Source organism: Bombina bombina, chromosome 8 (assembly GCF_027579735.1).
Source record: "Bombina bombina isolate aBomBom1 chromosome 8, aBomBom1.pri, whole genome shotgun sequence".
NCBI classification, from domain to species: domain Eukaryota; kingdom Metazoa; phylum Chordata; class Amphibia; order Anura; family Bombinatoridae; genus Bombina; species Bombina bombina.
In genome coordinates, this window is record NC_069506.1 from 313340068 (window position 1) to 313360876 (window position 20809).

The following is a 20809-nucleotide window of genomic DNA, read 5'->3' on the forward strand; positions in this document are numbered from 1 at the left end:
ACGGGGTCTCCTGGAGGCTGTTTGCTCAGTTACGTATAATTCCTGCGGTCTCTAGCAAGGCTTGTGGATTATCTGCGGGTCAGTGTCCTTGGGCCTTTTTTCAAAGCGTTGTTCTCGGCTTCGGAATAAGTGGGATTTTGTTGGGTAGGGGTTTTTCAGGCCTGGTGCCCTCAGAATGGGCCGCCTCTTGTACCCTCCTGTTTTAGCATTCAGTGTCATCTATAGATTGGGTATTGTTTTCCCAAAACTAATGAATGCAGCATGCTTCCCTGATAATTTTCTTTTCTTCAGATGGAGTCCACATCTCCCGCCCACGTTTTTATGTGGGGCAGCCGCAATATTTTTCTTCTGGCACCTTTTCACCCTGATATTTCTTCTACTGTTCCTTGGCAGAATAACTGGGGGATGAGGGAAGTGGGAGGAGTATTTAAGCCTTTGGCTGGGGTGTCTTTGCCTCCTTCTGGTGTCCAGGTTCTGAATTCGCAAAAGTAATGAATGCAGCTGTGGACTCTTTCCATCTGAAGAAAAGAACATTATCAGGTAAACATAATTTGTTTTTTTTAAAGTTTCATCAGCTGTTTAGTATTTAAATATGGACAAAATAAGTGTAAAGTTTTAGTATCTATAAAGCAATGGGAGCTGCCGTGTTGTAACAGGTTACCTTCTCTGCTGTGGCCAATTAGAGACAGTTATAAATAAGTCACTAGAGTGTGCAGCCAATGGCTGTGTGGAATATAACAGTGTTCTGCACTTCCAATTTTAACAGGAACTGAAATTCTCACAATTTTAGAATGGAATTACAGGAAAAGGGAACAAAATAATGAAAGTATATTGAGTTTTTTTATATACATTTTATCTTTTTTTTTTTTTTTTTTTTTTTTTAATGTCCCTTTAAAGTAGAAGAGAATTGACTTTGTAAGAACTAGAACTAGATTTTTGAGAGTTGTAGTAAATAAACTGTAATTAAAAAAGTCTACAACTCACAAGCTATCTGGAATACTAATGAGCAGGAGAGAAGAGAAAACATTATGTACCCTGCAACCTTACTTACATCTGGCAGGGGAAAGATTTTGAAATGTTTATTGATTTCTTACGAAGAAATGTATCCCTATATACACCTTATCTGTCTAGGTGAATCCATTCCAATCCGACTTTTCTTGGCTGGTTATGAACTTACTCCAACCATGAGGGACATCAACAAAAAGTTCAGTGTGCGCTATTACCTCAACTTGGTGCTAATAGATGAAGAGGAGAGGCGTTACTTTAAACAGCAGGTGAGTTGGCTGAGTTTTGTAATGTGCAACATTCCCTCTTTTTTTCTTTTTTTTTAACCATGTAGGGATTTTTTTCATTTCTTTTTCTTTCCTTTTTCTTTCATTTTCTTTCTCTCTCTCTCTCTCTCTCTCTCTCTCTCTCTCTCTCTCTCTCTCTCTCTCTCTCTCTCTCTCTCTCTCTTTCTCTCTTTCTCTCTTTCTCTCTTTCTCTCTTTCTCTCTTTCTCTCTTTCTCTCTTTCTCTCTTTTTCTCTCTTTCTCTCTTTTTCTCTCTTTTTCTCTTTTTCTCTCTTTTTCTCTTTTTCTCTCTTTTTCTCTTTCTCTCTCTCTTTTTCTCTCTCTCTCTTTTTCTCTCTCTCTCTCTCTTTTTCTCTCTCTCTTTTTCTCTCTCTCTTTTTCTCTCTCTCTCTCTTTTTCTCTCTCTTTTTTTCCTTTCTTGCTCTTTCTTTTTCTTTCTCTCTCTTTCTCTCTCTCTCTCTTTCTATCTCTTTCGCTCTTTTTCTCTCACGATCTCTTTTGCGCTCTCTTTTGCTCTCTCTCTCTTTTGCTCTCTCTTTTGCTCTCTCTTTTGCTCTCTCTTTTGCTCTCTCTCTCTTTTGCTCTCTCTCTCTTTTGCTCTCTCTCTCTTTTGCTCTCTCTTTCGCTCGCTCTCTCTTTCGCTCGCTCTCTTTCGCTCGCTCTCTTTCGCGCTCGCTCTTTCGCGCTCGCTCTCTTTCGCGCTCGCTCTTTCGCGCTCGCTCTCTTTCGCGCTCGCTCTCTTTCGCGCTCGCTCTCTTTCGCGCTCGCTCTCTTTCGCGCTCGCTCTCTTTCGCGCTCGCTCTCTTTCGCTCTCGCTCTCTTTCGCTCTCGCTCTCTTGTTCTCTCTCACTCTTTCGTTCTCTCTCTCTCTCACTCTTTCGTTCTCTCTCTCTCTCACTCTTTCGTTCTCTCTCTCTCTCACTCTTTCGTTCTCTCTCTCTCTCTCTCTCACTCTTTCGTTCTCTCTCTCTCTCTCACTCTTTCGTTCTCTCTCTCTCTCACTCTTTCGTTCTCTCTCTCTCTCACTCTTTCGTTCTCTCTCTCTCTCACTCTTTCATTCTCTCTCTCTCACTCTTTCGCTCGCTCTCTCTCTCACTCTTTCGCTCGCTCTCTCTCTCACTCTTTCGTTCTCTCTCTCACTCTTTTGCTCTCGTTCTCTCTCTCTCTCACTCTTTCGTTCTCTCTCTCTCTCGCTCTTTTGCTCTCTCTCGCGCGCTCTTTTGCTCTTGCGCGCTCTTTTGCTCTTGCGCGCTCTTTTGCTCTTGCGCGCTCTTTTGCTCTTGCGCGCTCTTTTGCTCTTGCGCGCTCTTTTGCTCTTGCGCGCTCTTTTGCTCTTGCGCGCTCTTTTGCTCTTGCGCGCTCTTTTGCTCTTGCGCGCTCTTTTGCTCTTGCGCGCTCTTTTGCTCTTGCGCGCTCTTTTGCTCTTGCGCGCTCTTTTGCTCTTGCGCGCTCTTTTGCTCTTGCGCGCTCTTTTGCTCTTGCGCGCTCTTTTGCTCTCGCGCGCTCTTTTGCTCTCGCGCGCTCTTTTGCTCTTTCGCTCTCTTTTTTTCTCTTTTGCGCGCTCTCTCTTTTTCGCGCTCTCTCTCTCTTTCGCGCTCTCTTTCTCTTTCGCGCTCTCTCTCTCTTTCGCGCTCTCTCTCTTTCGCGCTCTCTCTTTCGCGCTCTCTCTTTCGCGCTCTCTCTCTCTTTCGCGCTCTCTCTCTCTTTCGCGCTCTCTCTCTCTCTTTCGCGCTCTCTCTCTCTCTTTCGCGCTCTCTCTCTTTCGCATATTTTTGGATGTTTGTGTATTGCATCTATGGCTGGATAATACCATTCTTCTTGCTCCACTAGAAGCTACAATTTTAAAGGTATCTCCTGCTGAACACAGTGAGACAAGGTCAAATTCAGCCATTTACCCAACTGTACTAAAGAAAAATAAAGGGGTATTTTCTTAAGATATGGTGAGTCCACATGATCATCAATTACTGTTGGAAATATCACTCCTGGTCAGCAGGAGGAGGCAAAGAGCACCACAGCAAAGCTGTTAAGTATCACTCCCCTTCCCACAATTCCCAGTCATTCTTTTTGCCTTTAGTGCAGATTTCAGTTTTTCACTTCAATCAAGATTTTATTATTTTGAAAGCCAGCGTAGGTTTGCTCTGATCTTTCCTATCATGAGAGGCTGTACTCCACGTTAGTCTCTTCAGTAGGGCAGTGGTGGCTTTCAAGCAGTTAGGAACTTGTGAGGTGGGCCTCACTGCGTTTTCCTGACAAATTGTTGCCCTGATATAGAAAGCCAGTAGGTTTACTCTGTCCTTTCTTATTTCCACAGGTCTCTGTGAGGAGTGGCTCCCTTTTATGCGGGACATTGTCATTCCTGAAGTTCAGGATTCATAAAGGCATGGAACAGGCACTGTGTGACGTTTAGAGAGATTGGATTTAAAATCAGTGGTGGCTCAGTATTTTTAATTTTAGATTGGTCACTGTTAATCCGGTTTTTGAGAGAACCGGTCAGACTTGTGATTACATGTTTTTATTCCCTTATAGTCTGGGAATCTTTATGCGGTCTGAATAGTACAGAGAATGGCCGCCAGGACTGCCCCTGTCATCATAGGAGAGGCGGATCCCTTTCTGAGGCGGCAGTGACTGCTAAAGCGTGCGTTTTTTCACTTCCTTGACGCAGCTTGTAGCAGTTTCCTGAGCTATCCTCGGCAACAACAGAGACATCCTAGAGGTCCGGAGCTGCTGCGATCACTCATCAGTGTTGTAATCAGCTCCGTGGTGCAAAGAGGGCAGGTAGGCGCCTCTGCTATATTGCTGAGGTGTAGAAGGATGTTATAAGAGGTATTTTTGAGCTTCCCTTTAAGGTTTAAAGATTTTCACTTTAGCCAATTCAATTTATGTATTGATTCTGCAAGGTCTGTGCTATTTCACTATTAAGGGATTTTGATTACTTTGGGAGTCACTATCTTAAAGAAACAGTATTCCATTTTTTTGTGTGTGTGTGTGTCTGTTAAATTTACTTGCAATATGAACCAAGAGTCTGTGTGCTTTGTTTTGATAACCATGTGGAACCTCCTTTGCCCTTTTGTTCTTCTTGTATTGAGAGAACTCTAATGTACAAAGATATACTTTTTGTTTCTGAGCCACTATTCTCTCAGGATGATGCTGGTCAAGTAATGCCACAGCCTTCTCCTCAAGCGTCCCAAACTGTATCGTCGTCCCATGCAGTGCCCTGTGGTTCCTCACAATCTCCTCCTATTCTAGATCTAAAGTTCCTCAACAAGTTTCTCAGAGTGCCTTCATTCAAAATCGAGACTATCCGTTCCATTCTTCCTTTAGTGCAAGAGGGTCAGTTCTTGACGACCATAGACCTGAAGGATGCGTACCTTCATGTTCCCATTTACAGGGATCATCACAAATTTCTGAGATTTTCCTATCTGGACAAACATTTTCAGTTTGTGGCTCTTCCATTTGGCCTTGCCACAGCTCCCAGAATTTTCTCAAAGGTCCTGGGAGCTTTGTTGGCAGTAATTCGGTCTCTGGGAATTGCAGTGGTGCCTTATTTGGACGACATTCTGGTTCAAGCTTCATCTTTTCAACTAGCAAAATCTCACACAGAGATCTTGTTGTCTTTTCTTCGTTTCCACGGATGGAAGGTGAATTTGGGAAAAAGTTCCCTTGTTCCGGCTGCAAGGGTGGGCTTCTTAGGAACCATTATAGATTCCCTATCAATGGAGGTCAGAAGAGCCAAGATTCTTTCCTCTTGCCTATTTCTACAGTTTGCTGTACGGCCATCAGTGGCCCAATGTATGGAGGTAATTGGTCTGATGGTGACTTCCATGAACATAGTTCCCTTTGCTCGATTCCATTTGAGAGCTCTACAGTTATGCATGCTCAGTCAATGGAACGGGGATTATGCAGACCTGTCTCAGAGGATAGTTCTAGATAAATCAACAAAAGACACTCTTCCGTGGTGTCTGTCTCAAGAACATCTGTCTCAGGGGACATGCTTTCGGAGACCCTCATAGGTGATTGTGACCACGGGCGCCAGCCTGATGGGCTGGGGAGCAGTCTGGGACTCATTGAAGGCACAGGGACTTTGGTCTCGGGAGGAATCTGCTCTCCCTATAAACATATTGGAGTTGAGAGCGATCTTCAATGCCTTAATGGCTTGGCCTCAGCTGGCTTTAGCCCGGTTTATCAGGTTCCAGTCAGACAACATAACTTCAGTGGCTTACATCAACCACCAGGGGGGGAACTCTGAGTTCCTTAGCCATGAAGGAGGTGGCTCAAATCATTTAGTGGACGGAAGCTCACAATTGCTGTCTATCTGCAATCCACATTCCGGGACTGGACAACTGGGAAGCGGATTTCCTAAGCAGACAGACTTTTCATCCCGGAGAGTGGGAACTCCATCCGGAAGTGTTCTCCAGGTTAACCATTAAATGGGGGATACCGGAATTGGATCTGATGGCGTCTCGACAGAAAGCCAAGCTTCCAAAGTACGGTTCGAGGTCAAGTGATCCTTCCTGATAGATGCTCTGGCAGTTCCTTGGAACTTCAGGTTGGCATACCCTTTTCCTCTGTTAGCTCTACTTCCACGAGTCATTGCTCGGATCAAGCAGGAGAGAGCGTTGGTGATTCTAATAGCTCCTGCATGGCCTCGCAGGATCTTTTATGCAGACCTAGTGGAAATGTTGTCTCTAGCGCCGTGGAAACTTCTTCTGAGGAAGGACCTTCTACTTCAGGGTCCTTTTCTTCATACAAATTTAATTTCTCTGAAGCTGACTGCTTGGAGATTGAACGCTTAATTTTATCTAAGCGTGGTTTTTCCGAATCGGTCATTGAGACTATGATTCAGGCTTGTAAGCCTGTTACTAGAATGGTTTACCATAAGATATGGCGTATATATCTTTATTGGTGTGAATCCAAGGGATACTCTTGGAGTAGAGTCAGGATTTCAAGAATTTTATCATTTCTCCAGGAAGGTTTGGAGAAGGGGTTGTCTGTCAGTACTCTGAAGGGTCAGATTTCTGCTCTATCTATTTTGCTGCACAAGCGTCTGGCGGACGTGCCAGATGTGCAATATTTCTTCTGTTATGTGTGATCAGTCCACGGGTCATCATTACTTCTGGGATATAACTCCTCCCCAACAGGAAATGCAAGAGGATTCACCCAGCAGAGCTGCACATAGCTCCTCCCCTCTACGTCAGTCCCAGTCATTCTCTTGCACCCAACGACTAGATAGGATGTGTGAGAGGACTATGGTGATTATACTTAGTTTTTATGACTTCAATCAAAAGTTTGTTATTTTACAATAGCACCGGAGCGTGTTATTACTTCTCTGGCAGAGTTTGAGGAAGAATCTACCAGAGTTTTTTACTATGATTTTAACCGGAGTAGTTAAGATCATATTGCTGTTCTCGGCCATCTGAGGGAGGTAAAAGCTTCAGATCAGGGGACAGCGGGCAGATGAATCTGCATTGAGGTATGTAGCAGTTTTTATTTTCTGAATGGAATTGATGAGAAAATCCTGCCATACCGTTATAATGACATGTATGTATACACTTCAGTATTCTGGGGATGGTATTTCACCGGAACTACTCTGTTAAAAGTCACTAATCTTTTTAATAAGTATTTATCATGTTAAACGTTTTTGCTGGAATGTAGAATCGTTTACATTTCTGAGGTACTGAGTGAATAAATATTTGGGCATTATTTTCCACTTGGCAGTTGTTTGGTGTTAATTATGACAGTTTCGTTTCTCTTCACTGCTGTGTGTGAGGGGGAGGGGCCGTTTTTGGCGCTCTTTGCTACGCATCAAAAAATTCCAGTCAGTTACTCTTATATTTCCTGCATGATCCGGTTCATCTCTGACAGATCTCAGGGGTCTTCAAACTTCTTTAGAGGGAGGTAGATTCTCTCAGCAGAGCTGTGAGAATTTTATATTGACTGTGAATAAAAACGTTGCTCTGTAATTTTTATGTCAAATTTAATTATTGTTATTTTTCTAATGGGAACAAACCTTTGCTAAAAGTTGTGTTGTTTAAAGTTTGATGCTATAACTATTTTTCAGTTCATTATTTCAACTGTCATTTAATCGTTTAGTACCTCTTTGAGGCACAGTACGTTTTTGCTAAAAAAGATTATAACCAAGTTGCAAGTTTATTGCTAGTGTGTTAAACATGTCTGACTCAGAGGAAGATATCTGTGTCATTTGTTCCAATGCCAAGGTGGAGCCCAATAGAAATTTATGTACTAACTGTATTGATGCTACTTTAAATAAAAGTCAATCTGTACAATTTGAACAAATTTCACCAAACAGCGAGGGGAGAGTTATGCCGACTAACTCGCCTCACGCGGCAGTACCTGCATCTCCCGCCCGGGAGGTGCGTGATATTATGGCGCCTAGTACATCTGGGCGGCCATTACAGATAACATTACAAGATATGGCTACTGTTATGACTGAAGTTTTGTCTAAATTACCAGAACTAAGAGGCAAGCGTGATCACTCTGGGGTGAGAACAGAGTGCGCTGACAATACTAGGGCCATGTCTGATACTGCGTCACAGCTTGCAGAGCATGAGGACGGAGAGCTTCATTCTGTAGGTGACGGTTCTGATCCAAACAGATTGGATTCAGATATTTCAAATTTTAAATTTAAATTGGAGAACCTCCGTGTATTACTAGGGGAGGTCTTAGCAGCTCTCAATGATTGTAACACCGTTGCAATACCAGAGAAACTGTGTAGGTTGGATAAATACTTTGCGGTACCGGCGAGTACTGACGTTTTTCCTATACCTAAGAGACTAACTGAAATTGTTACTAAGGAGTGGGATAGACCCGGTGTGCCGTTCTCACCCCCTCCAATATTTAGAAAGATGTTTCCAATAGACACCACCACTCGGGACTTATGGCAAACGGTCCCTAAGGTGGAGGGAGCAGTTTCTACTTTAGCTAAGCGTACCACTATCCCGGTGGAGGATAGCTGTGCTTTTTCAGATCCAATGGATAAAAAATTAGAGGGTTACCTTAAGAAAATGTTTGTTCAACAAGGTTTTATATTGCAACCCCTTGCATGTATCGCGCCGATTACGGCTGCGGCAGCATTTTGGATTGAGTCTCTGGAAGAGAACCTTAGTTCATCTACGCTAGACGACATTACGGACAGGCTTAGAGTCCTTAAACTAGCTAATTCATTCATTTCGGAGGCCGTAGTACATTTAACCAAACTTACGGCTAAGAACTCAGGATTCGCCATACAGGCACGTAGGGCGCTGTGGCTAAAATCCTGGTCAGCTGATGTTACTTCTAAGTCCAAATTACTTAATATACCTTTCAAGGGGCAGTCTTTATTTGGGCCCGGTTTGAAAGAAATTATCGCTGACATTACAGGAGGTAAGGGCCACGCCCTACCTCAAGACAAAGCCAAAGCTAAGGCTAGACAGTCTAATTTTCGTCCCTTTCGGAATTTCAAAACAGGAGCAGCATCAACCTCCACTGCACCAAAACAGGAGGGAGCTGTTGCTCGTTACAGGCAAGGCTGGAAGCCTAACCAGTCCTGGAACAAGAGCAAGCAGGCCAGGAAACCTGCTGCTGCCCCAAAGACAGCATGAACCGAGAGCCCCCGATCCGGGACCGGATCTAGTGGGGGGCAGACTTTCTCTCTTCGCCCAGGCCTGGGCAAGAGATGTTCAGGATCCCTGGGCGCTAGAGATCATATCTCAGGGATACCTTCTAGACTTCAAATTATCTCCCCCAAGAGGGAGATTTCATCTGTCAAGGTTGTCAACAAACCAGATAAAAAAAGAAGCGTTTCTACGCTGTGTACAAGATCTGTTATTAATGGGAGTGATCCATCCGGTTCCGCGGTCGGAACAAGGACAAGGGTTCTACTCAAACCTGTTTGTGGTTCCCAAAAAAGAGGGAACTTTCAGGCCAATCTTAGATTTAAAGATTCTAAACAAATTCCTAAGAGTTCCATCGTTCAAAATGGAAACTATTCGGACAATCTTACCCATGATCCAAAAGGGTCAGTACATGACCACAGTGGATTTAAAAGATGCTTACCTTCACATACCGATTCACAAAGATCATCACCGGTATCTAAGGTTTGCCTTCTTAGACAGGCACTACCAGTTTGTAGCTCTTCCATTCGGATTGGCTACGGCTCCAAGAATCTTCACAAAGGTTCTGGGTGCCCTTTTGGCGGTACTAAGACCGCGAGGGATTTCGGTAGCTCCGTACCTAGACGACATTCTAATACAAGCTTCAAGCTTTCAAACTGCCAAGTCTCATACAGAGTTAGTTCTGGCATTTCTAAGGTCGCATGGATGGAAAGTGAACGAAAAGAAGAGTTCTCTTTTTCCTCTCACAAGAGTTCCATTCTTGGGGACTCTTATAGATTCTGTAGAAATGAAGATTTACCTGACAGAAGACAGGTTAACAAAACTTCAAAATGCATGCCGTGTCCTTCATTCCATTCAACACCCGTCAGTAGCTTAATGCATGGAGGTGATCGGCTTAATGGTAGCGGCAATGGACATAGTACCTTTTGCACGCCTACACCTCAGACCGCTGCAATTGTGCATGCTAAGTCAGTGGAATGGGGATTACTCAGATTTGTCCCCTACTCTGAATCTGAATCAAGAGACCAGAAATTCTCTTCTATGGTGGCTTTATCGGCCACACCTGTCCAGGGGGATGCCATTCAGCAGGCCAGAATGGACAATTGTAACAACAGACGCCAGCCTACTAGGTTGGGGCGCTGTCTGGAATTCTCTGAAGGCTCAGGGACTATGGAATCAGGAGGAGAGTCTCCTTCCAATAAACATCCTGGAATTGAGAGCAGTTCTCAATGCCCTTCTGGCTTGGCCCCAATTAACAACTCGGGGGTTCATCAGGTTTCAGTCGGACAACATCACGACTGTAGCTTACATCAACCATCAGGGAGGGACAAGAAGCTCCCTAGCAATGATGGAAGTATCAAAGATAATTCGCTGGGCAGAGTCTCACTCTTGCCACCTATCAGCAATCCACATCCCGGGAGTGGAGAACTGGGAGGCGGATTTCTTGAGTCGCCAGACTTTTCATCCGGGGGAGTGGGAACTTCATCCGGAGGTCTTTGCCCAAATACTTCGACGTTGGGGCAAACCAGAGATAGATCTCATGGCGTCTCGCCAGAACGCCAAACTTCCTCTCTACGGGTCCAGATCCAGGGATCCGGGAGCGGTTCTGATAGATGCTTTGACAGCACCTTGGAACTTCGGGATGGCTTATGTGTTCCCACCCTTCCCGCTGCTTCCTCGATTGATTGCCAAAATCAAACAGGAGAGAGCATCAGTGATTCTAATAGCGCCTGCATGGCCACGCAGGACTTGGTATGCAGATCTAGTGGACATGTCATCCTGTCCGCCTTGGTCTCTACCTCTAAGACAGGACCTTCTGATACAGGGTCCATTCAAACATCAAAATCTAACTTCTCTGAAGCTGACTGCTTGGAAATTGAACGCTTGATTTTATCAAAACGTGGTTTTTCTGAGTCGGTTATTGATACCCTGATACAGGCTAGGAAGCCTGTTACCAGAAGGATTTACCATAAAATATGGCGTAAATACCTATACTGGTGCGAATCCAAAGGTTACTCTTGGAGTAAGGTTAGGATCGCTAGGATATTGTCCTTTCTACAAGAAGGTTTAGAAAAGGGTCTATCAGCTAGTTCATTAAAGGGACAGATTTCAGCTCTGTCCATCTTGTTACACAGGCGTCTGTCAGAAAATCCAGACGTCCAGGCCTTTTGTCAGGCTTTAGCTAGGATCAAGCCTGTGTTTAAAGCTGTTGCTCCGCCATGGAGTTTAAACTTAGTTCTTAACGTTTTACAGGGTGTTCCGTTTGAACCCCTTCATTCCATTGATATAAAATTGTTATCTTGGAAAGTTCTGTTTTTAATGGCTATTTCCTCGGCTCGAAGAGTCTCTGAGTTATCAGCCTTACATTGTGATTCTCCTTATCTGATTTTTCACTCAGACAAGGTAGTTCTGCGTACTAAACCTGGGTTCTTACCTAAGGTAGTCACTAACAGGAATATCAATCAAGAGATTGTTGTTCCATCCTTGTGTCCAAATCCTTCTTCAAAGAAGGAACGTCTTCTACACAATCTGGATGTAGTTCGTGCCCTCAAGTTCTACTTGCAGGCAACTAAAGATTTTCGCCAAACTTCTTCCCTGTTTGTCGTTTATTCTGGACAGAGGAGAGGTCAAAAAGCTTCTGCTACCTCTCTCTCTTTTTGGCTTCGTAGCATAATACGTTTAGCCTATGAGACTGCTGGACAGCAGCCTCCTGAAAGAATTACAGCTCACTCCACTAGAGCTGTGGCTTCCACTTGGGCCTTTAAGAATGAGGCCTCTGTTGAACAGATTTGCAAGGCTGCAACTTGGTCTTCGCTTCATACTTTTTCCAAATTTTACAAATTTGACACTTTTGCTTCTTCGGAGGCTATTTTTGGGAGAAAGGTTCTTCAGGCAGTGGTTCCTTCTGTATAATGAGCCTGCCTATCCCTCCCGTCATCCGTGTACTTTTGCTTTGGTATTGGTATCCCAGAAGTAATGATGACCCGTGGACTGATCACACATAACAGAAGAAAACATAATTTATGCTTACCTGATAAATTCCTTTCTTCTGTTGTGTGATCAGTCCACGGCCCGCCCTGTTTTAAGGCAGGTAAATATCTTTTAAATTATACTCCAGTCACCACTTCACCCTTGGTTACTCCTTTCTCGTTGATTCTTGGTCGAATGACTGGGACTGACGTAGAGGGGAGGAGCTATGTGCAGCTCTGCTGGGTGAATCCTCTTGCATTTCCTGTTGGGGAGGAGTTATATCCCAGAAGTAATGATGACCCGTGGACTGATCACACAACAGAAGAAAGGAATTTATCAGGTAAGCATAAATTATGTTTTTTGTCAGGCCTTGGTTAGAATCAGGCCTTTGTTTAAATTTGTTGCTCCACATTGGAGCCTTAACCTTGTTCTTAGAGTTTTGCAACAGACTCCGTTTGAGCCTATACATTCCATAGATATTAAAGGGACAGTAAACCTTAAAAATAATGTTATATAATTTTGCACATAGTGCAGAATTATATAACATTATATTAGCCAAACATTTCTAAAACCTAATATTCCCTATTAATTTAAAAAAAAAAAGCGCTGTTTCACAGACCCGCTCTCTGCTGAGCGGGTCTGTTATATTTACTTATATTTACAGGAGCGAGCTGCACTTAGTCTTATGGCGCGGTCGGGCTGGGCTGTGACTATACAGCTGGCCCGATGCGCTGAGTAAATATAACAGACCCGCTCAGCAGAGAGTGGGTCTGTGAAACAGCGCTTTTTTTTAAATTAATCAATAGGGAATATTAGGTTTTAGAAATGTTTGGCTAATATAATGTTATATAATTCTGCACTATGTGCAGAATTATATAACATTATTTTTAAGGTTTACTGTCCCTTTAAGTTACTATCTTGGAAGGTTTTGTTTCTTACTGCTATCTCTTCTGCTCTTAAATTCTATTTGCAGGCGACTAAGGACTTTCGCCAGTCTTCTGCATTGTTTGATTGTTTTTCTGGGAAACGCAAAGGTCAGAAAGCTACTGCTACCTCTCTCTTTCTCTCTGGTTGAGATGTATTATTCGTTTTGGCATATGAGACTGCTGGACAGCAGCCTCCTGAGAGAATCACAGCTCATACCACTAGGGCAGTTTCTTCTTCTTGGGCTTTCAAAAATGAGACTTCTGTGGAACAGATTTGCAAGGCTGCAACTTGGTCTTTTTTTTCAAATTTTATAAATTTTATACTTTTGCCTCGGCTGAGGCTTCTTTGAGAAAGGTTCTTCAAGCGGTGGTGCCTTCTGTTTAGGTTCCCTGCCTTGTCCCTCCCTAATCATCTGTGTCCTCTGGCTTGGGTATTGATTCCCAACAGTAATTGATGATCCGTGCACTCATATCTTAGGAAAGAAAACAAAATTTATGCTTACCTGATAAATTTCATTCTTTCCGGATATGGTGAGTCCACGGCCCTGCCCTTTTTTTCTAAGACAGTTTTTTTGTTTTTTTTTTAAACCTCAGGCACCTCTACACCTTGTGTTATTCCTTTTCTCCATTTTCCTTTGGTCGAATGATTGGGGATTGTGGGAAGGAGAGTGATACTTAAAGGGACATGAAACCCAAATATTTTCTAATTTACTTCTATTATCTAATTTGTTTCATTCTCTTTGTATCATTTGTTAAATGAGCAGCAATGCACTAATGGTTTCTAACTGAACACATGGGTGAGCCAATGACAATCTGTATATATTTATGCATCTACCAATCAGCAGCGAGAATCTAGGTTCTTTGCTGCTTCTGAGTTTGCCTAGATAAATATTTCAGCAAAGGATAACAAGAGAAGGAAGCAAATTAAATAATAGCAGTAATTTAGGGGGGGTGGAGCTAGCCACTGAACTGACAAGACGCATACCTCATGAGCTCCTGCCAAATAAACGTATTTAGGGGGTTAATTCCTGAATAAACACGACATTTATGATCTATAACTAAGACCCTAAAAAGAAGCTTCTCTTTCTATCTGACTTGCTGTGGTTTGAAACATTTAATAGGATAACCGCAGGAACCAAAGTTATTCTGGATGACCTCAAGGCAGCAGTGATTGATAACGCAGATCTCATTTCTACCAACACAGCTTGGGCATATTGTGGAAATACCAGCAATATATATTGAAGACAGAATGGACGCAGTTCGTAGATGGGAAGAGAGTATCATACAACTAGTAAGTAGCCATTATAGGCAGTTGGAGAAGGACCTAATTATGGCATTGAAGTCTGTACGCAGCAGCGTATTGATTGATGAGGCTCAGCACTGTTCTCAGAAACGGAGCCTCCTACGGGACACACTCAGTGAAACATAGAGCTCTGATAGCAGGGGGCCATGTGGAGAGCCCACTGCGGGTAGTGGGTGCGACCTGGTTGGGGCCTCGAGTTCTACATTTGAAACCTACCCAGTACAGCCACATGGAACTCCAAAGGTATTGACCCAGTGTGTCGACACAGATCTACACGGGAGGCCTCTGGGACTATCTGGCGAAAATAAGGAACTGTCTAGGTGGCGAGCCCAGTATTGTGCAGTGCCGACCTTAGCCAATCCGGCGGATGCTGCTGGTCAGGCCCTGGGAAGGCGCCCTCGGGGTACTGACAAGCGGAGTCTGGAGTGTAGCTGGCTGGTTTAGAGCTGGCAAAGCTGGTCCATTGGCGACCGAAGCCGATATAGTGCCGCTGTATAGTGCTCTAACTGGCTGGTATGTGCGGCTTGTGATCATGGGGACTAAGACTGTATTTGAGGCCATGGAGCACTACTTAATAAATTAATTTGTTAAAAACGTTAAAATAGGTATAAATAGTCAAACTCCTTATATATAAAAACTGACCTGTATACAGTTAAATAGACATATGTTTAAAACCTTAGATATAAGAAGCGCTCACTTAGGCTAAAGACAAAATAAATTTATTAATAAAATACAAATTCAGAAATATAGAGTGCGCACTCATTCAACACAATATTAATTGAAACTAAACAATTCTACAATTCATTATAACTAACTACATATAAAACGACCTTAATAAGTAACAAGAGTCCCTTGAATTCCTTTGTGCAAAAAATGCTTAAAGAAGATATTGGGAGGTGGATCTTATGTCTCTCTGTTCATTGGTCTCTCTTGGCCAATAAGATAACTCTATTATCGTTGTTTTACTCTTTCACAAATTGTAACTTTTTATCAATCAAATGTTACCATCTGTTTCCCAAAACAAAGTTCTTTGTTACAATATGTTATGTTTATGACTTTTTTGTGAGGAATCAAAAAACGAGTAATACTTTTGCTTCAAAAAGAACTGGAAATTTCAGAAGATTAAGGTAGAAAGTCTTGTTTTGGGAAACAGATGGTAACATTTCATTGATAAAAAGTTACAATTTGTGAAAGAGTAAAACAACGATAATAGTTTTCTTATTGGCCAATAGAAGACAAAAGAGAGACCAATGAACAGAGAGACATAAGATCCACCTCCCAATATCTGCTTTAAGCATTTTTGCACAAAGGAATTCAAGGGACTCTTGTTACTTATTAAGGTCGTTTTATATGTAGTTAGTTATAATGAATTGTTTAGTTTCAATTAATATTGTGTTGAATGAGTGCGCACTCTATATTTCTGAATTTGTATTTTATTAATAAATTTATTTTGTCTTTAGCCTAAGTGAGCGCCTCTTATATCTAAGCTTTTAAACATGGAGCACTACTTAGCCTGGTGGTCTGGATAGGCTAAGGATGACTCTTAGATGTTAATCCATGATGTTATCTGGATCACTGTTGCAGCTAAAAAATATATTCGTAGCTAACACTGTACAATGTTTTTCTGGTTTGGTTTATATTGTATGTTTGCAATTGTTTTATATAAGCTTGTTTCTGAAGTCACTGTTCAGCTGAATTACTGTTTTTAGAAATTTGTTATGAAGGGCTTCATGTAATCTGCCATTTAATCTGTATGTTTCCATTTCGCTTCATAGAACTACTAAGTTACTGTTTTGTGTTGTTGCATCACTACTACTTGCAAAATGGTGGTCGGTTAGGCATCCAATATTTTCATATAAATTATTAATATGTTCCTTGTCACTTAATAACATATATATCTTCTAGTGATATCTTGTATGCAAAGCCTCTTATATTTTTGGTAAATGGGCCTCTTTACATGGTGATGTCCCATATGTATATATATCTAAATTGCTAACTATGCAATTCGGAAATTGTTAAGATGTGTTCCTATATTTATGTTATTGAATATACAGACCCTGTGTGCCTGTTTCTTTTTTAGAACTTTGCTGTTGCTTAGGTGAGGTTAACACACTCAGTTTATATTTTTTTACATATAATACCACCCACACATACTATTAATCTATCTGCAACTTACAACTTTTTTTGGGAGCCTGATTCATGGAAAGATATATTTATATACTTGCTGCAAAAGGCTAAAACCCAACACTAGTGAACCTAGGTCACTGAACTATATCCTCCATAATAAATATTTGTGTGGCAGTCCTACTAGTATCCATGTCACCTAAAAAGGAATTATTAGAGCTGGTCTATTGTATAGCCATTATTATGTGTTGTCCAATTACTATCTAAATACTCTTATTATCTACATAATATAGAATATTGGTGTTTAGAGCTGAAGATATAGTCAGATACATTATTCTGTTCGATTGCATGTTTATATATGTGTAGTCTTAGGGTACGCAACTGCCTATAAGCTAGTTTTAGGAAACCTTTGTTATGAGAATATATCTATAGAGTTCGCCCTGAGGCCATAATATCCTGAATGGTGGCTCCGCCCCCCCCCCCATTTGTTTACTGGTTAAACAATAAGAACGTAGATTCTATTGAACCTTCCCTCATACCTATTATACATCTACATTAATATAGTGGCTATTAATAACCCCTTCCCTATTCTATCTACTAATTCCTCTATTATGGTGCATTTGAACGTCTGAGGCCATACTGGTCCATAGTTGTTTTCATAGGAATAGGTAGTAGATTATATAAATGAAAATGAGGTCTCACTTTTATAATTCTATTTAAGGGACAGATTGTTAGAGTTTATAATTTAAGCATTTAGCTATGATTAGCTTATGAACCAGATGAAGATATGCTTTTCTTTTTGTTTAATACAGTCGTATCTTTTATTGTAACATGTTCCCTGAGAAAATTTGAATTTTCAATGTATGATATGTGATTTGAAAACCTCAATAAAAATTTAATAAAAAAATAATAGCAGTAATTTAGAAAGTTGTTTAAAATTGCATCATCTGTCTGAATCATGAAATAAATGTTTTGGGTTTCATATCCCTTTAACTGTAGTGCTCTTTGCCTCCTCCTGCTGGCCAGGAGTGATATTCCCAACAGTAATTGACGATCCAGTGGACTCAACATATCCGGAAAGAAAGAAATTTATCAAGTAAGCATATTTTTTTTTTTATTTTTTTTACTTACAGTTTGTCTTCCTCTAAAACACTATTATGCATTTATTCTGTTTTGCAGGAAGTAGTTTTATGGCGTAAAGGAGACATTGTGAGGAAGAGCATGTCACACCAAGCCGCCATCGCTTCTCAGAGGTTTGAGGGAACGAGTCACCCAGAGATGAGACCACAGCACGGTGGAGCTGCTGCAGGGGAACAGGAGTACGAGTGACATGTCATGTTGGAATTGTGTAGGTCTCTAATGACCAATTATAAAGTAACTGGACCTCTCCAACCCCACTCCTCCACCACCTGTGCTATTACCCTAGCACAGACTCTCAGCCAATTCTTGTAGAGGGATCGGACCAGCCTCACTCTGGGAAAGGCTAAATCAATCTCTTTCCGCTGCTATATGGCATTACATGAAACTGGGTAGAGCAGGTGGGATATCTGCCCTTTTATCATTTTATTTTATCCATTTTCTGTTCTATGCCTTGTCACTGTCCTGGCAAATCTGCCATTAAAGCCCAGGGTTGCCGCAAAGATTGAGGGAGGTGAACAATGTAGTTTTATAATGCAGGTTCCGAGGAGCTTTGTGCTACCACAGCATTTGCGTCTTGTGCAGAGTTGTTCTAACCAGCCGGGATACACACAGCATTAAATCTTGCATTTTATTTGTTGTGATTACTATGTCGCTAGTAGATTACTATTTGCACAGAAAACACATTTTATACACTGTGTTTATGTGCATCTCCATTTAAACTGGAGAAAAGTTAAATTATAGAAATGTATAAAGAAAAACTATGTATATATAAAAATGGCTTTGTATACAAGGAGCCAATTCCCCCATGCATAGAATATGGAAGCATAGGGACACGTTAATTAATTTGCACTTGTGCGTACCTCTTGAACAATAGTATTTCCATTACTATATGAAGTATTTATCCATTCTATAACACAAGCAAAGTTTGGGTTATAGAGCATATAAAAAAAAAATTGACACCCCAGCACACATGTTATGTGCTAAAAAGTAGGGGGTCTCCTGTGGTCCTTCAGAAAACTGGATGCTTTATAAATCGTAAATTAAAAGGACCAAAACATTTTCAATTACTTGCACCAAATTTCATTATTACTAAAATGAGCTATGTATACATAATGTATACATTCTAGTGGGACCCTGAAGTCGTCATGTGATCAAGATTGTACATGTAGTGTAAAACATTCACAATTTTGAGAATCATATCTCCCTGAAGGTAATTAAAATGTGTTTGGCTCTTGCAGCCAATCTTGGGCTTCTCAGCATGAAATGCAGAGAGAATTCTGGGCAGCTCAAATTTCATGGGCTTTTCAAGGACAATGTAGTCAAGTTGGCCAGTCAGAGGGCAGCATGCGTATTGCAAGAATATAACTTTTTTTTTTTTTAATAAGAAAAAGACCCTTTATAACTGTTGTATGATACTATATATCTGCAAAAGTAGTCTATTACCAGCAACGTTCTTTGTTAAACATTCTTTAACATTTAGTTACCTGTGATCTGTGGCATATAAAGGTGTGTTCTTTCTTCCTTATGGTATATGTGTCATATATTATAAAACAAATATTCCAGCCTTTTGCTAAATGAAATCGGTTAATCGCTCTATAATACTGGATTCTTTTGCTGCCAAGAATAACAAACGTGGCTTTTTTTTGCTATCAGAAAATTACAGTTTAGCATTTGATAACTGAATATTTGTCCACAGTATTTCAGTTACCCTTAGGTGGTAATAAACCTATTTATTAGTTGAAGTATACATTAGTAAGAGCCTTGTGCCTCAGAAAGCAACATTAGATTGTAAGCTCTGAAGAGCAGGGATACATAGTGCCTGCATTATGTTTTACAAAGCACTGCATGTCGGCAGTGCTTTAAATTGAGATTCAGTCTAAATACTCTATATGACAATAAGCTCCTCCAATAAGATCATGTTTGGACTTCAGATAATTCCATTGACTTTGCAGTGTTTTAGTCTATAATTTCATTGTGTTTTAGATGTCTATTTTACATTGGTTTTATTAGACACAGATTTAAAAAAATAAATAAAAAAAACTGATCACTAAATTGTGGAATACTTTGTGTACTTTTGCTCATAGGCTAGCACAGTAAAGAAAAGTTGGGTTTTTGAGTACAAGAACATCCATTTTTTTATAAAAAAGAAGTAAAAGCATAATAACATTTGGAAACATTCTCTTTTATACAAAACACTGAAAACAGATTTATTTTTTAGTATCATGTTAGTATAACCTACATCAGGCTCTCTGGTTATCAAAGACAAACTAGTGTATCAAAACCATATTTTACTTCATAAATGGAAAGAGTCCACAGCTGCATTCATTACTTTTGGGAATTCAGAACCTGGCCACCAGGAGGAGGCAAAGACACCCCAGCCAAAGACTTAAATACCTTTCCCACTTCCCTCACCCCCCAGTCATTAAGTGTCAGAAGTTTTGATAGTCTCTTATGGAGGGTAGTACTCTTCATCAGGGGACTGGGGTTTTAAATAATCCTGTCAGCCTCTCAGTGAGAGCATGGACAGGATGGAGTCCGGAGATGCAGGGAGAGTCTTTCTGCGAACCCATCCCGACTCATATTAACAGCTCCACAAGCAGTCAGCGTTGACGAGTTTCGCTGCCTGCTTTCTTTTCTCAAGTCCATGGCAGAGGCGAGGCTACTATCTGTCACACTTGAAGGGCCGCGTTCCTGTTCCACGGCGTAGATTCCGGTAAGATCGTTTTATTTTACTTTTGTTATGATTGTATGGTAATACAAATGTTTTCCCGGGAGGCTCTCACCTTGCAGGATTAACTATAATCAGGGTCTCAGTAAGGCTCATTTTTGTATCTTGGAATCAAGGGTTAATATCTCCTGAGGGGGGTTATTGAAAAGGTTTTTTTTTAATCATGTTTGTTATATGATTCGAACTGCGTATGTGTAGTGTTACTTAGGCTCATGGCTTGTGGAACGGCCTTTGGAAGTGATGCAACCTTTACGGTTGTGCGCGCTTTTTCTGGACTGCACGGTGCACCTGGTGTCCAGGCGTGGTCACGTTTTTGGCTCTCCATTTCCGCATTCCTGACCGTGTGGCGACGGAAGAATTTTAATCCGCCGGTATCTGGTTCATAGGAGGTGGTGAGTGCCCTAGCCATTGTAGGTGTTGGGTGTTGTTTACATTTTCTTATTTGGTCCGTTTTTTTTTTTATATTCAATATCCCTGTTATGGAGGATTCTGATATTGTGGAGACGGACATCTCTGCGTCAGATTCTGTTTCTGGTGAAGAATACGAATTAGCCCTGGTGATACATGCCCTCCAGTTATGTTCCGAATGCCGTCTTAGAGTGCTCAATTCCTTAGGATTGGGGAATAAAGGGGCTGCTGAGCCATCCGTCTCTGGGGGTCCGGTTCCCCGAGTGGCGAGTTCCCTACCACCAACTCTTACTACGCATGCAGGTAACC

At 41.5% G+C, this 20809-nt stretch overlaps 1 protein-coding gene across 1 annotated transcript in view; it reads left to right on the plus strand.

Annotated features, from left to right (window-relative positions):
* Nucleotides 1-19416, plus strand: part of VPS26B (VPS26 retromer complex component B) — a 60939-nt gene extending 41523 nt beyond the window's left edge. The window contains exons 5-6 of the mRNA XM_053691511.1: nucleotides 1132-1274; nucleotides 17404-19416. Of these exons, the coding sequence (XP_053547486.1) occupies nucleotides 1132-1274; nucleotides 17404-17553 (293 nt within the window). The 3' untranslated portion in view covers nucleotides 17554-19416. The remainder of the gene's footprint in view (nucleotides 1-1131; nucleotides 1275-17403) is intronic.
* The last annotated feature ends 1393 nt before the right edge of the window (nucleotides 19417-20809 follow it).